General features: G+C 42.8%; 1 protein-coding gene across 1 annotated transcript; it reads right to left on the reverse strand.

The window, feature by feature from the left end:
• Window positions 1–7,370: 7,370 nt before the first annotated feature.
• On the reverse strand, window positions 7,371–12,125 carry CHRM5 (cholinergic receptor muscarinic 5). Its single transcript, XM_061430664.1, has one exon. It carries the CDS (start codon window positions 12,072–12,074, stop codon window positions 10,476–10,478), a length of 1,599 nt encoding a protein of 532 aa, XP_061286648.1. The 5' UTR covers window positions 12,075–12,125; the 3' UTR covers window positions 7,371–10,475.
• Between the last annotated feature and the right edge of the window lie 1,721 nt (window positions 12,126–13,846).

Consider the following 13,846-nt stretch of genomic DNA (forward strand, 5'->3'; position numbering starts at 1 on the left):
AAATTAAACCTGAGTAGCAGCTTTGTGCAAAACAGATCTTAGTTGCCCATTCTTGTCAGGAAGTTCTGAGTACCTGGGATGTATCAATAGCTCCCAGATTTTCAGTTTTTTAGGGAGTCAAAACCTCAGGACTCATCTCGAGTCTGGTTAACATTTTGAAAAAATTAGGTATTTTACCTAACATGCCCAAAGTAGTAAAGTATGTAATCATTTTGTTCTTATGTTACCTCTGACAGGAGAGAAGAAGCAACCATTCAGTGTACTTTTCAGTAACTGGAATGATTTCAAGGTCCCGAAGAGGTCAATAATAATAAAGGAGACCTTTTTCATTTAAGTAGTTACTCAAACTTTGAGAAAGTTTGGGGTTTTTTTGTGTGTGTGTCTTCAACTAAAAAAAATCTATTGAAAATATTTTTATTAAATAGCTTAAAGAAAAAACTAAAACAACTGTTTTCATTTTTAAAAATTGCCTTCCAGGTCACATAGTCACATTTTTGCATGGTTATGATCAACTGTTTAAAAATTGGGCAAAAAGTCATCTTTTAGGATGGCTTGTATATGCATTTTGTATTTTAACCCAATAAAATTCTGTTAAGCACTAACTTCAGAGAACACAATAGAAACTGGTGACCCAGTCTTTTAGTGCTATTCAAAGAGCACGTCGAGGCAGGACCTAGTTGTGCTCTCCTTTCAGCATTTTAGGTGTGATTATTGTTATCCAAGTCAATTATTGTTTTAATTTGTAAGGTTTATGAGAATATCCAATTGAAATAAGTACTTATAATTATTTAGAGAACTTGAGAAGGGTAGATTTTGTAAAATTCAAATGTTGCCTATAAATTATGAACATTGTTTTAATATTCCTGAAAAAGAAAGATGAAATACTAAAATAGCTATTTTAGGGGAAAATTCTCCCTCCCCCAAGTAGCACCCAGTATTAGCTTGTCTCCTTTCCCACAGTAACAGCTTTATCATGGGAGCATAGGGAACTGAAACCTTTCATAATGCCTTCAGTCAGGTAGGATTGGGCTAGCCTGGGCAACCCTGTTAAGATGGAGGAGTAAATTAATAATGTTAGGTGGTAAACAAGAGGAATGGGCAGAGCCAAAAAACTGGCTGTGCACAGCACTTCCAACAGAAAACTTTGACAAGCATTTACTTGCACTAAAATTTATAAACTAGTAATGATTGAAGATTCACATCTTTATCTCCTTAGGTAATGCTGAAATAAAAATTTTCCATGTATGTATATATGGCTATATGTATGTGTATATATATATATAAAGTAATTCCACTTAGTGAGCTCCTACTATATATATTTGGATATTTTAAAATATATTTGAAGTAACTAGTAAAGTTATAAAATCTTTAAAATTAAATGATCATGAAAATTTGGCATTAAGATTAAGAAATGGACTCATTCTTAAAGTGTTATGAGGTGATTCATAAGGGACCATGAGAAGATGTATAATGAAAGCTTCCTTGCAATCACTGTTATGAAATCGTGTGCATCATACATAGGAAAGAGAAAAAGTTCATTTTGCATTTGTCTCTCTATAGGCCTGGATGGACCTGTCTTCTCACCCACAGCTGGTTGGACTGAGGGTGGGACTTGAGCCAGTCAGTTGGGTGGTACTGGATCAGAGAAGGTGGTATGTTGATCCTGAGCTACAGGTAAGCAGAATCAATGGTCTAAGGAATCTGGCTCACAAAGAGCATGACAGATGCCCAACTGGGAGAAAGACCATGGTAACTCCAGAGATTGGGGGAGCAAATAGCTGCTGGACAGCGTTTCAAGTCTGTGGAGATTCTGTTGGTCTTGCAGGGATTCAGTGAAAGCCTCTTGAATCCCTTCCCCGACTATCTGCACCCTAACCCCTTACTTATCATTTATCTGATTTGAAGAGTACTGCGTCCAGTGTTAGCCTCTATAGTAAGATACATCGAGCAGGTCTAGAGAAAAGCTGCCAGGGATTAATATTCATACTTTTCTATACAAATGATTCTACTGACCCCTGACTATAATAACTAGGTGTACTTTAAGAAGAATTAAAGTGGCTATAACTTTTTAGTTTGGTAAAGAATGCTAAGGGGACTTTTCAAATGCTTAATAATCTTTCTAAAGCAAATTCTGATGAATTGTGTATTCCTCAGTAAGGTCTGAAAAACAAAATGGACTTAAATACAGCAAAAGGAATTAGTTTCTTGTGAAGAAGAGTTTCTTGGCATGGTAAACAAAATGGTGATGTGCCAGTGACCAGATTTACTTTTCTTGGCAGTCTTAAAAAACTGGGCAAAAGTCACCTCTTAGGAGGGTTTATATATACACCTACTGGTCTCTTGGGCTTCCCTGGTAGCTCAGCTATTAAAGAATCTGCCTGCAATGCGAAAGACCCTGGTTCAATTCCCGGGGAATTGTTCCCCTGGAGTAAGGGATAGATTACCCACTCCAGTATTCTTGGGTTTCCCTGGTGGCTCAGACAGTAAAGAATCCGCCAGCAATGTGGAAGACCTGGGTTCAATCCCTGGGTTGGGAAGATCCCCTGGACAAGGGCGTGGCAACACACTCCACTATTCTTACCTGGAGAATTCCCATGGACAGAGGAGCATGGTGGGCTTCAGTCCATGGGGTTGCAACGAGTCGGACATGACTCAGCATAGCACAGCACTGGTCTCTTAAACTTCTTCCTATCCCCCAAAGTAAATTATTTTATTCTCAGAATGTGAGGAATATCAACAAAATTGGACAGTGGGGAAGGGCAGAGGAAAATCTAAACTCTGACTCTACGAGCTTTCCTTCCTTTAATGTACATCTGTTGACTTGTCATCCAGCTTATGCCTAACTGGTTGTCCCCTGGGAAAGAGTGCAATCCAAAGAAGTGTCATCCCAGAAGCTCTGTTTGTGCTGTGTGGCTCTGCTTTTGTGGGCCTGCCATCCAGGTTAGGCCATAGGCCAAAGGCTGTCTCTTGGGAATTTGAAATGAAAACTGAGGGATCAAAGTAGTTTGTAACATATAAATTTGCAAGATGTTCATGGCTCTTTATCATACACACTACAGAAAACAGGTTCCAAGTTGAAGTGGAAGATGAATTCTGAGAACTGTGCCTTTGTTCAAATCCTTCCCTGGGGCCACTGTGTTCTTTCTCTTACATTCCCTGGAACTCTGCTACGTTGTGTGAAAGTGAAAGTCGCTCAGTTGTGTCTGACTTTTGCGACCCTATGTATTGTAGCCTGCCAGACTCCTCTGTCCGTGGAATTCTCTAGGCCAGAATACTGGAGTGGGTAGCCTATCCCTTTCTCCAGCAGATCTTCCCGACCCAGGAATAGAACCAGGTCTCCTGTCTAGTATAGTGTTTATGTGTTTTACTTAAGCTAGTTCCAATAGGTATCTATTATTTGAACCCACGTGTCCTAACTTACATACTTTTCCAGAGCTGACTAAAATTATCTCTAATCTACTGAAAGCCTTCTCATTTTCCCTCAGTCAGTGAAAAATCGGGCTGTGTTGCCTCTATATCATCTTGAATGAATGGGTCACAAGGAACTTTCTGAGTTATGGGAGAAATTGGATGAACACATGTCCTTGTTTCATCAGTTACTAGTTATATGATCTTAGAAAAGAAACCTTTCCAAGCCTCAGTTTCATCAAATGTAAAATGGACTACAGATTTCATCTATAAAATGAAGGAAGTATCTACTTCATAAGTAAAACTGTTTAGAACACTTTATGTGTATTATCCCACTTAATATTTATAGTAACCCTATTCTTATGTGTTCAGTGAAAGCCTGTAATTATTAATATTCTTAATGGCAATCCACTCCAGTACTCTTGCCTGGGAAATTCCATGGACGGAGGAGCCTGGTGGACTATAGTCCATGGGCTTGCAAAGAGTGGGACACGACTTAGCGTCTTCATGTTCACTTTAATTTTCAGATGAGGAAACAAAGGTTAAAATTTTCCCAGACTCACCAGCTGGTAACCTAGAGCGAATCCTGTGAACCATTTCCTACAGTGCTTCTCTTACAAGCTAAACTGAAAAGACTAAAGATTCACATGCACACCATCAATACACAGCCTTACATCTATTCACTTGCATGCCCTCTGCCTCCCTCTGCTGGTATGATCTGGGCTCTTGCTTCTCTCCTTCCAGACACCGAGAGAAGAGGGTGGTGTAGTCAAGAGAAACTGACTTCCAGGAGAAAGCAGTTCTAGTCCTAATTTCTGGTGCCTAGAGCTTCAGACACTGTAAACCTAAAGGTAAATGTGATGGCGTCAGTCCCTAATAAAAAATCCTTTGTGGACGCTCCATAGACTTCAAGATAAACCCTCTGACCATGGTCCATACAGACTCATTTCTTATCACTTTCTTTCTGCATGAATCTTGAATTTTCCTCATTTCCCCACTTTAAGTTCTACATGTGTGCTCACCTCTGGGCCTTTTTATTTCTTCCTCTCAACTCTACCTCACCCCTACTCCTTTCTCTTGTCTACTTCTTACATTTTCTTTAGGACAGTGTGGAAATCACCCTTGACAAAAGTCTTCCAAATGCCCCTAGGGCTTGGATTAGAGCCTTGGTTCCTTATCACGCCTGTGCTTACACCATTATAGAATTTCATTTTCTTGGACCGCCTTTTTACTTCTCCGACTTCCCTGGATGGTAAAGTACTAGTGATACAACCAGCCTATCCTCAAGGAGGGTTGGGAAGACTCTAAATCCACTAAAACAGTTCTGTGGTGGCTGCAACATAAAGCATCATCATTTTTAGGGATTTCCAACTCAAATCATCAAAGAGATCAGAGACTCGTGAATTAAGCTGCTACTTCTCAGGGAGCCACACAGGTACTAGCTATGCTGGAAAAAACCCACAAAACCCTGGAGCCTAACCTTGCAGCTATCTGCTCCCTCGATGTGCCAAAGTCTGCTAAGTAAGGGGACTCATCATTGAGCAAAATAGCATGAACTCTGGCTTTAGAGCTAGAGTTTAGCAGGAGAAATGGACATGAATAACCAAGCACATATATGTGTGTAATGAAGACCTTGATAGGTGCTCCATGGAAAAGTCCTGGGTGCTATAAAAGCTCATAACACGAGATGAGAGGGTAGAGGGCCAATGCAGGACCACTTCTTTGAGAAAGTGACCTGTATGAAAGACTATATAGGAATTAACAAGGCTGAGCCTGAGAAGAAAGGATGAGAGAGAGGAGCTTCTCAGTGTGAACTGAGGTGGGAGGGAGGTCGGCCCGTGAAGGAACTGAAAGAGCTGTGTAACTGGAGCACTTGCGGAGGAGGAGAGAGGGGAGGACCTGAAGAGGTGGGAGGACCTGGAGGCCTTGCAGGCTTAAATTTACCTTCTCAAAGATAGCTCACTCCTCTCAAGACAAAAGGTAAGGGAAAACCCTGTGTATGGTGTTCCATGGTCACCCAGTGTGGCTGACTGTTGATAACCAGTGGGTAAAGAATATGCCTTCAATGCAGGAGACGCAGAAGACATGGATTTGATCCCCGGGTTGGGCAGATCCCTTGAAGGAGGGCATGGCAACCCATTCCAGGATCCTTGCCTGGAGAATCCCATGGACAGAGGAGCCTGGTGGGCTAAAGTCCATGGGGTTGCAGAGTCAGGCACAACTGAAACGACTGAGCACACAAACTGCGGGATATGAAAATCACTGCCCAAAAGCCTCAAGGACCCCAACACTTTTGAGATAATAATGGAAGAAAAACAAGTCTTGCCTTCCCTCCTCACTTGCTTTCTGCCCACATCTGGCCCAACCTCATGTCTTTAAATGATGTGATCTAGCAGAGATCTCTGGCATGAAACAGTTTCTCCTCTTCATCTTCTTTGGGGACTGGCTGGGAGTGAAGTTTCTGCTCTTCTTCAGGGCATCTCAGAGGACTCTGAGTTCCCAGTATGCTCTCAGCCCTCACTCCAAACCAACGGCTGCCACTTTGAACCCCAGGCTCTTCTCTCCTCACACATACTCGTTTTATGTATGTAAATGTGTGTGTGATTGTGTGTATTTGATTTTGAAACTATTCTTGCAGAGTCCTACTGGTACCTTCTCTAACTTCTGCATTCCTACCTGACCTCTACCTTAAGAAGGGATTGGATTATGGAATAGGAAGGTTAGGCTATATCCAGACAGGGCAAGACTCCTTTTTGAAAGGCCTGGAAACCAAACTGAGGGAAAAAAAAAGACCAAAGAATAACTTAAGAGCGTCTAAGTAAAATGTTGGATATAATCCACGCCAAACAGTACTTAGCAGCTCTGTGTGTTTTAAAATATCTGTTTCTGTACACAGAAAGTTTACAAGGAGAGACCCTTAGATATTTAGCAGAGGTTATCTCTGGGTAGTAGAATTACTGGTAATTTTTTGTTATTTGCTTATTTATTTCCCAAATTTTCTAAGCAACTATATGCAATTTTATTAATCACTATATCATAAAAATGACTATAAAACCTAGTATAGTTTTTTTTTTTTTCCTGACTCTTGAGGATAGGCTCTACTTTTGGGCACAAAGGCTCCAACAAAAAGGTTTTCCAGTCATGGCTATCTAGTTTTTCAGGGAGAAGAGTAGTCCTCCAAATCCCAGTTCAAACCTGTCTTCCAGCCATAGTGTTTCCCACTATAGCCTACTGTAAACTACAATAGGGGGACTGGCCTGTAGTTGGTACACCATGGTCAGTAGCATCATGAATTTTCACTGAAAATAGCTGGACTACAAACCTGTCTTTGGATATATATGGGATTGCTAAAAAAAACCACCAGCTCCCCAGTGAGTGATACTGGGGATAAATGGGTTGAGTATGAGCAGCTCCTTGTTAGAGATGAGTAATCATTCCTTTACTGGAATACCACTGAGATGCATTCATGCAGGATGACTCTAGAAAATCATTGCCAAAGTCTTGGAATTGAACTCTTTGGAGAATTGCTCTTAGCAGGAGCCGAAGGGCATCTGGTGATGTGAGGCTTGTTCAAGGGACATATAAAGTAGGAAGAGGACCTTTTGAAAAATAGATTGCCATAAGGGCTTCCCTTGTGGCTCAGCTGGTAAAGAATTCATCTGCAATGCAGGAGACCTGGGTTCTATCCCTAGGTTGGGAAGATCCCCTGGAGAAGGGAAAGGCTACTCCAGTATTCTGGCCTGCCTCATCTCCCTTGTCCTGGAGGGAAATGGAAGCATTTTAGTCATAGGAATTTTGTCAGCATTATTTCATCTTAATGTGGTTCTTGGTAAATGAGAGGAATGGGGGAAATCACAAAGGTGACAAGGGGGACATGTGTCTACATTATGTATCAATCCCTCTGCTCTTAAAAGGCCAGGCCACGTGAGTGTGTGTGTAATTTTTAACATAGGTGGATCTAGCAAGCTCACTGAGACCATTTTCTTATTTAACACTTAGCCTTGGACTACTGTGTGGTTACATTTCTTTAATATCCAGAATAATGCTAGTACAATACAGGAAAGCAGCCCAGTTCCCACATCCTTTGCTGTAATTCCAGTATTTACAGGAGACAATGGTATTTTCCTAGCTGGAGATTAGGTACAGATTTCACAATGACAGAGCCATACATCAGCATCACCCTCAAAGGACATTCACCAAAGCAACAAAGCAGAAGCCAGGATTATGGACAAAATGCTTTAACCAAAAACTGTACTGAAAACAGATTCCTTGACAAGCCATCAAATTCACACCAAGGAGAAGCAAACCACAATATTAGCAACATGGCAGCATCCAATAGGCAACTAATCAAGGCTGCACATAAGTTACCACAGACAGAGCTTTGGAGATGGGACATAAGAAGGCCTAAAATTCAAAGCTGGCCCACACCCCACCCATCCACCAGTCAGGTCCCTGTAGTTTACAGTTGGAGCTGTTCATTCTGAGGACCGCACCAGAGGCCCTATTCTAAAGAAGTCTTGCTTCCCCTAGTAGTTTAAGGCATCCTTTTTGTTTTTGTTAAGGGACATAGGTAGTCTGCATAACTGGCTGCCTCCCAAAGCTATGATGAAGGAGACCTAGGCCTCTCAATTAATTTCCCAAAAGACAAACCAAAAGTCCTAAGTTCTAGGCAATTGTGGAGTGAGAAAGATGTGCCCCCCAGCAACCCTCCCCCTCTGTTCTGCGTCCTTTTGTTGGAATTAGCTTAATCTCTCTCTCTACCGTGAACAGTGAATGAGCTCAGAGCACTAACCTCTTGGAGGAATTTTCACTTTTGTCCGGAGTCAAAGCCTTAAACTAAAATAATCAACTTTTATCTAGAGCTGGTGGAACAGGTTTGCACACCCTGTTGGCATCCTGTAGACCTGGGAGCCTCTGTCTTGGAGAACTGAGCCAGTTCATTAATATTCTCTATCAAATTCTTGGCAGGCATCAACCTGCCCTTCATAAAGACTCAGCAGCTACACTGCTTCTAAGATGTTCCATCTCAGCCTTAAGTTCCTACAGGGCTGGAGAGGCCTGGGTTTCCACTTCCGTGAAGCCTTCTTGGGACTCCCTCGAAGCTCTCCTATATCCACTTACCAAATTCCCAGGACGACGAAGTCTGCTATTTTTACATCCCCTTAGCAAAGGAGGCTGAAAAAGAACTGGCCCACATTAGGTGAAAAGAAGTCCAGTGATTTTTACATATGACTGCGGCTATAGTCGACAGGTTAAGTATGAGCTTCCGTCTGACAGAAGTGCTTCAACTTTAAAGTCCTTGCTGGGTGCTATATTGCTGCTTTCTTTGTGGACCGTTAATTTTATGCCCTATTGTATTGTTTTAATTTTTTGCATGTTAGTTAATTTTCAGAATTATCAAAGGAAACTCTTAGATTTGGTTTATTTATATACAGATTTCAATTAAAAATTTTCTTTTGATAATCCTGATACTTATATGTGTGTTGATCAATTTTTTTCCTTTTGGGCCACATTGCATGGCATGCGGAATGTTAGTTCCCTGACCAGGGGTCGAACCTGTGCACCCTGCAGTGCAAGTGTGGAGCCCTAACCATTAGACCATCAGGGAATTCCCTAAGTTGATAACTTTATTTTTATATATTATTGTGGCCTACATTATTGCTTATAAAGAAAACATGCTCATTTTTAATGACCATAGCCAGCTTTGCTATGCTATGCTAAGTCACTTCAGTCGTGTCCAACTCTGTGTGACCCCGTAGATGGCAGCCACCAGGCTCCCCCATCGCTGGGATTCTCCAGGCAAGAACACTGGAGTGGGTATAGCCAGCTTTACTGGAGCCCAACTGTATTTTTATGGGCTTCTTGTTTGGGGAAATCTAGAGATGAATGAATAAGTCAGTCATTTTTGAGCCATGATTTGAAAGATCTATTTTTTTTTTAAACAGCCTTTCCCCTACTGTCTCTCTAGATAGCACTTCTGACTGGAAGCATCACAGTGACCTGCTTGTGCCTGGGTGTGAACTGGGGGGTCTGGTTGAGGGCCTGCCCAAAAGGACTGGAAGAAGTTCAAAAGCATGGAGCAAAACCAAATTTGTTTTGCGCATTTTGCCTCAGGTTTGCCTTGTGAAGAAATGAGAATGTAAGGTTTCTGAAAACCATTTTGAGAACCGTGGTTAAATAGACTGGAGAACGTCTTTACCCAGTAAAGGGCTTTCACACAATGAATCTTCCTAAGGAGGAGCCTCAGTAAATGGGTTCAAAAGGGCACAAAGTAGAATAGATAGTATTTGTTTGTGTAAAAGGAAAAACTTCCAATTGGTAAAAGCAAAATAATTGACTGTATAGACCTGGTGATCTTTATTAGCAGAATAGAGGCCGCTCTGTAGGACTGGGTGTGATGGGGTTCCAGTGTCCTTCCAGACCCGAGACTCTGAGGGGAAGGGTGGTTCTGTGGGGACCAGCCTGGTCTCCGTGGGTACCAGGAAGTGGCATCAGTTGTGAAAGGGAGGAGCAAGAGCTTCGCTCAGATGTAGGAACAGGAAGACACACCACGGTACAGAACACATAATAGCAGCATAATAAATACGGAACAGTTTAAAAAGGAATAGAGTCCTAGAAACCAGCTGAATAGCGCTCTTGTCAACAGGTGACACTGACTTCATCCTCCCAGTTTCCGCTGAGATGAGACAACTGCATAGACACAAACGTCCTGCACGAACTCTGTGACTAGGTTTCCATTCTCGCTGTCCCTGCAGAAGGTTAGACAGGAGCTCCCTCGGCCATGGGTCACTGGGACCCAGGGTGCCTCCTCCTGGAAGGGGCGTGAGTTTGTCTATCTACTTCAGTGGCAAGCTCCAGTGGCATCAGACACTCTTGTCGTGGTCATACAAGGATCATTCAGTATGGCAGCGATTGTGGCAGCTGTGACTCCTTCCTTCTGACAGTAGACCTTGATCCTTTACAAAGTTCTCAGGGACTCAAAAGGACAGATGTCTTTTTGGAAAGTAAACCAGAATCAGCTTGCCCATCCTCGATCGTGGTTATTCTTTGAAGGGAGTTGTTACTTTTCAGGGGAGCTTACTGTTCCCCTGCCAGTACAACTTCTCTTCCACTTTTTTCTTTTTCCATCGGCAGAACAGCAGCATCTTAAAGGTCTTCCTGAAGGTTCTGTTGCAGAGGGCATAGCAAATGGGGTTGACAGTGCTATTGACATAGCATAACCAGTAGCCCAGGTGCCACAGGGTGACTGGGACACACTTGTCGCAGAAGGTAGAAACCAGGACCATGATGTTGTAAGGAGTCCAAGTGATGATGAAAGCCAGGAGAATTGCACTCAGGGTCTGGGCGGCTTTCCTCTCTTTGACGAGAACCATCCTCTTTCGTTTGGTCATCTGATGGCTGAGGTTGGGATCGAGGCCTTTTGTTGAGGGGTCCTTGGACACTGGGAAGGAACACGGCATGATTTTTACCTTGCGGCATCCGTTGTTGGTGTCATGGGTCCCCTCAGCTTTTACCACCAGTCGGAACTTGTAGGCCACCCACTTCTGACTCTTGGGCCCATGAGCAGAAGCTGGAGACAGGAAGTATTTTGGGGTGTCATAGTCATTTTTTTCACTTTGAGCATTCACAAAAGTCTGCTTGGTCTCTTCAGCACTTAACTCTTCCCTTGGGCTTTCCTTGGCCTGACTCTTGTAAACCACTTGAAAGACAGGATCAGTGGTGGGCTTGTCCTCGTCTTCTGAGGAGGGGTAGCTGCTGCAGGTGGTTAGCTGCTCGGCTTTGGCCCACTCGGTGCTCGGGCCGGTGGCTTGGGATGGCTTCCCAGTGATGGAGGTGCTCCTGCGGGAGGATGACCAGGAGGCCTGGTTCCTTTCCCTCTGGGCCAGGGTGGGCCAGGGGCAGCTGAAGCAGGACCTGAGCAGAGCCTGGTGGGCTGACTTTCTCTTCTCAGCTTCAGCCACGGAGTCTGAGCCCTGGAGGTCAGCCAGGTCCTTGGTTCGCTTCTCCGTTTCCCGGTAGATGCGGCAGTAGAGGATCGTCATGACAGAAACAGGGATGTAGAAGGCGGCAATGGCAGTGCCGAAAGTGATGGTGGGCTCAGAGAGGAACTGGATCTGGCACTCATCAGGAGGTACCGTCCGCTCCCCAACCAAGTACTGCCAGCAGAGGATCGCGGGGGCCCAGAGGATGAAAGAGATCAGCCAGGCCAAGCCAATCATGATGCCAGCCCTCTTTGGGGTACGCTTGGCCCGGTACGTGAGGGGCCTTGTGATCGAAAAGTAACGGTCAAAACTAATCACCAGAAGGTTCATGACAGAAGCATTGCTGGCCACATAGTCCAGCGCAAGCCAAAGGTCACAAGCCAGACTCCCGAGAGCCCACCGTCCCATGAGGATGTACGTAGTGTACAGGTTCATGGAGAAGATCCCAATGATGAGATCTGCACAGGCTAAGCTGAGCAGGTAATAGTTGTTAACTGTCTTCAGCTGGCTGTTGACCTTGAAGGAGATCATGACGAAGACATTGCCCACGATGGTGATCAGACTCACCACGGCCGTGACAGCTGCAATGGTGATGACCTCCCACAGCCCATGGCGTTCCAAAGGCTGGTGGCTCACTGGGGTGCTGTTGACGGTAGATGCATTGTGGTAAGGTTCCCCTTCCATCCTGGTACAAGAGTCTACATCAGAAGTCTTAGGTTCTAGACAGTTCTCTTTTCTATCTCACCTCTTCTGGTCAGCATCTAGAAGAGAGGGAAATTCATTAGTTCCACTCACCGGCATGAATTTCTTTTCCACTCATTGTTTATAATTTCCAACAGGACATTAAATGTGGTCCCACACCTATTGAGAGCAAGATGCTGAAATCTCTAAAATTTTAATGACACTTTTTATAGGTGTCTCCTCCCTTTGCTTTTTATAATTACCAATGCCTGAGAGCCTTTCTTGTACATGAGGCCCTCTTGTGGTTCCAACTGGCAATTTAAAAAAACAGTAAGATGACAAGGGCAATCAGAATGGGAACAAAAAGGAATTGAATTGTTAGAAGGCAGTAAAGAGGGGAAAACGGGTGATGTTAAGTTACCTTAGACTATGGCCTTACTTTTTTGAGGGAAGACCCTCTGTTTTTCTGAGCTCTGGTGGTAAGGTACCTATTTTTTCATGCACTTGGGAAAAAGGTTGTATCTACTTTATAAGTCCAATTATTAAACATTGAGTTTAATTATAAATTCAGTTATTAAACATTATTCACTGTTGTTAACCAAGGCTGTATTACACCACTTCTCCCTGATTTAATGCACAAACTCCCCATGTATACCCAGTTTTCATCTAAAAGGTTCAAAAGTTGCCTCAGTGGCTAAAGATGATGATCCCCCCTCTTCCATTTTGGAGCTGTTTGCAATGTCACAAATTGTTTTAAATTATCTTTTTTTTTCTGATTATAAAGTAATACGTTCCTTGTAAAAGTTCAAGCAATGTAAAAATGTATAACTTGGAAAGCAAAAGTTTCTTCTAATGTTATCTTGCCAGGGTAATCAATGCTAACAGCATGTATTTTGACAGCTTTTCTCCCATTCTAAGGGTTGTCTTCTTTGTTTTATTTAAGGTTTCCTTTGCTGTGCAAAAGCTTTTAAGTTTAATTAGGTCCCATTGATTTTTTGTTTTTATTTTCATTACTCTAGGAGGTGGATCATAAAAGATCTTGCTGTGATTTATGTCAAAGAGTGTTCTATGTATTCCTCTAAGAGTTTTATAGTGTCTGATCTTATATTTAGGTTTTTAATCCATTTATCCATTTTGTGTTTATTTTTGTGTATGGTCTTAGAGAGTGTTCTAATTTAATTCTTTTACATGTAGCTGTCCAGTTTTCCCAGTACCAGTTATTAAAGAGACAGTCTTTTCTTTATTATATGTGTTATTTGCTTCCTTCGTCATAGATTAGGTGACCATAGCTGCATGGGTTTATCTCTGAGCTTTCTATGCTGTTCCATTGATCTGTATTTCCATTTTTGTGCCAGTACCATACTGTCTTGATTTCTGTAGCTTTGTAGTAGAGTGTGAAGTCAGGGAGCCTGATTCCTCCAGCTTCATTTTTCTTTCTCAGGATTGCTTTGACTATTCAGGGTCTTTTGTGTTTTCATGCTGAATCAGTAGATTTCAAGTAAAGCAGATTGTCCTCCACAACTGATGACTGAATGATTCCAGTCAGTTGAAATCTTTAAGGGAAAAGGCTGAGAAGAAAGAATTCTGCTTCCAGATTGCCTTCAGAGTCAATTCTACAGCATTAACTCCTGCTGGATTTCCAGCCTACTGGCCTGCACTGCACATTTCAGACTTGTTAGCTCCCTTGGTTCTTAAAAATTCCTCAAAAAGTTCCCCGCGCCCTCACCCGCCCCCCTCCCCCCACCCCACAGATAAATGGAGTAAGCACTTTGATA

The sequence above is a fragment of the Bos javanicus genome, chromosome 10, assembly GCF_032452875.1.
Source record: "Bos javanicus breed banteng chromosome 10, ARS-OSU_banteng_1.0, whole genome shotgun sequence".
Taxonomy (NCBI): Eukaryota; Metazoa; Chordata; class Mammalia; order Artiodactyla; family Bovidae; genus Bos; species Bos javanicus.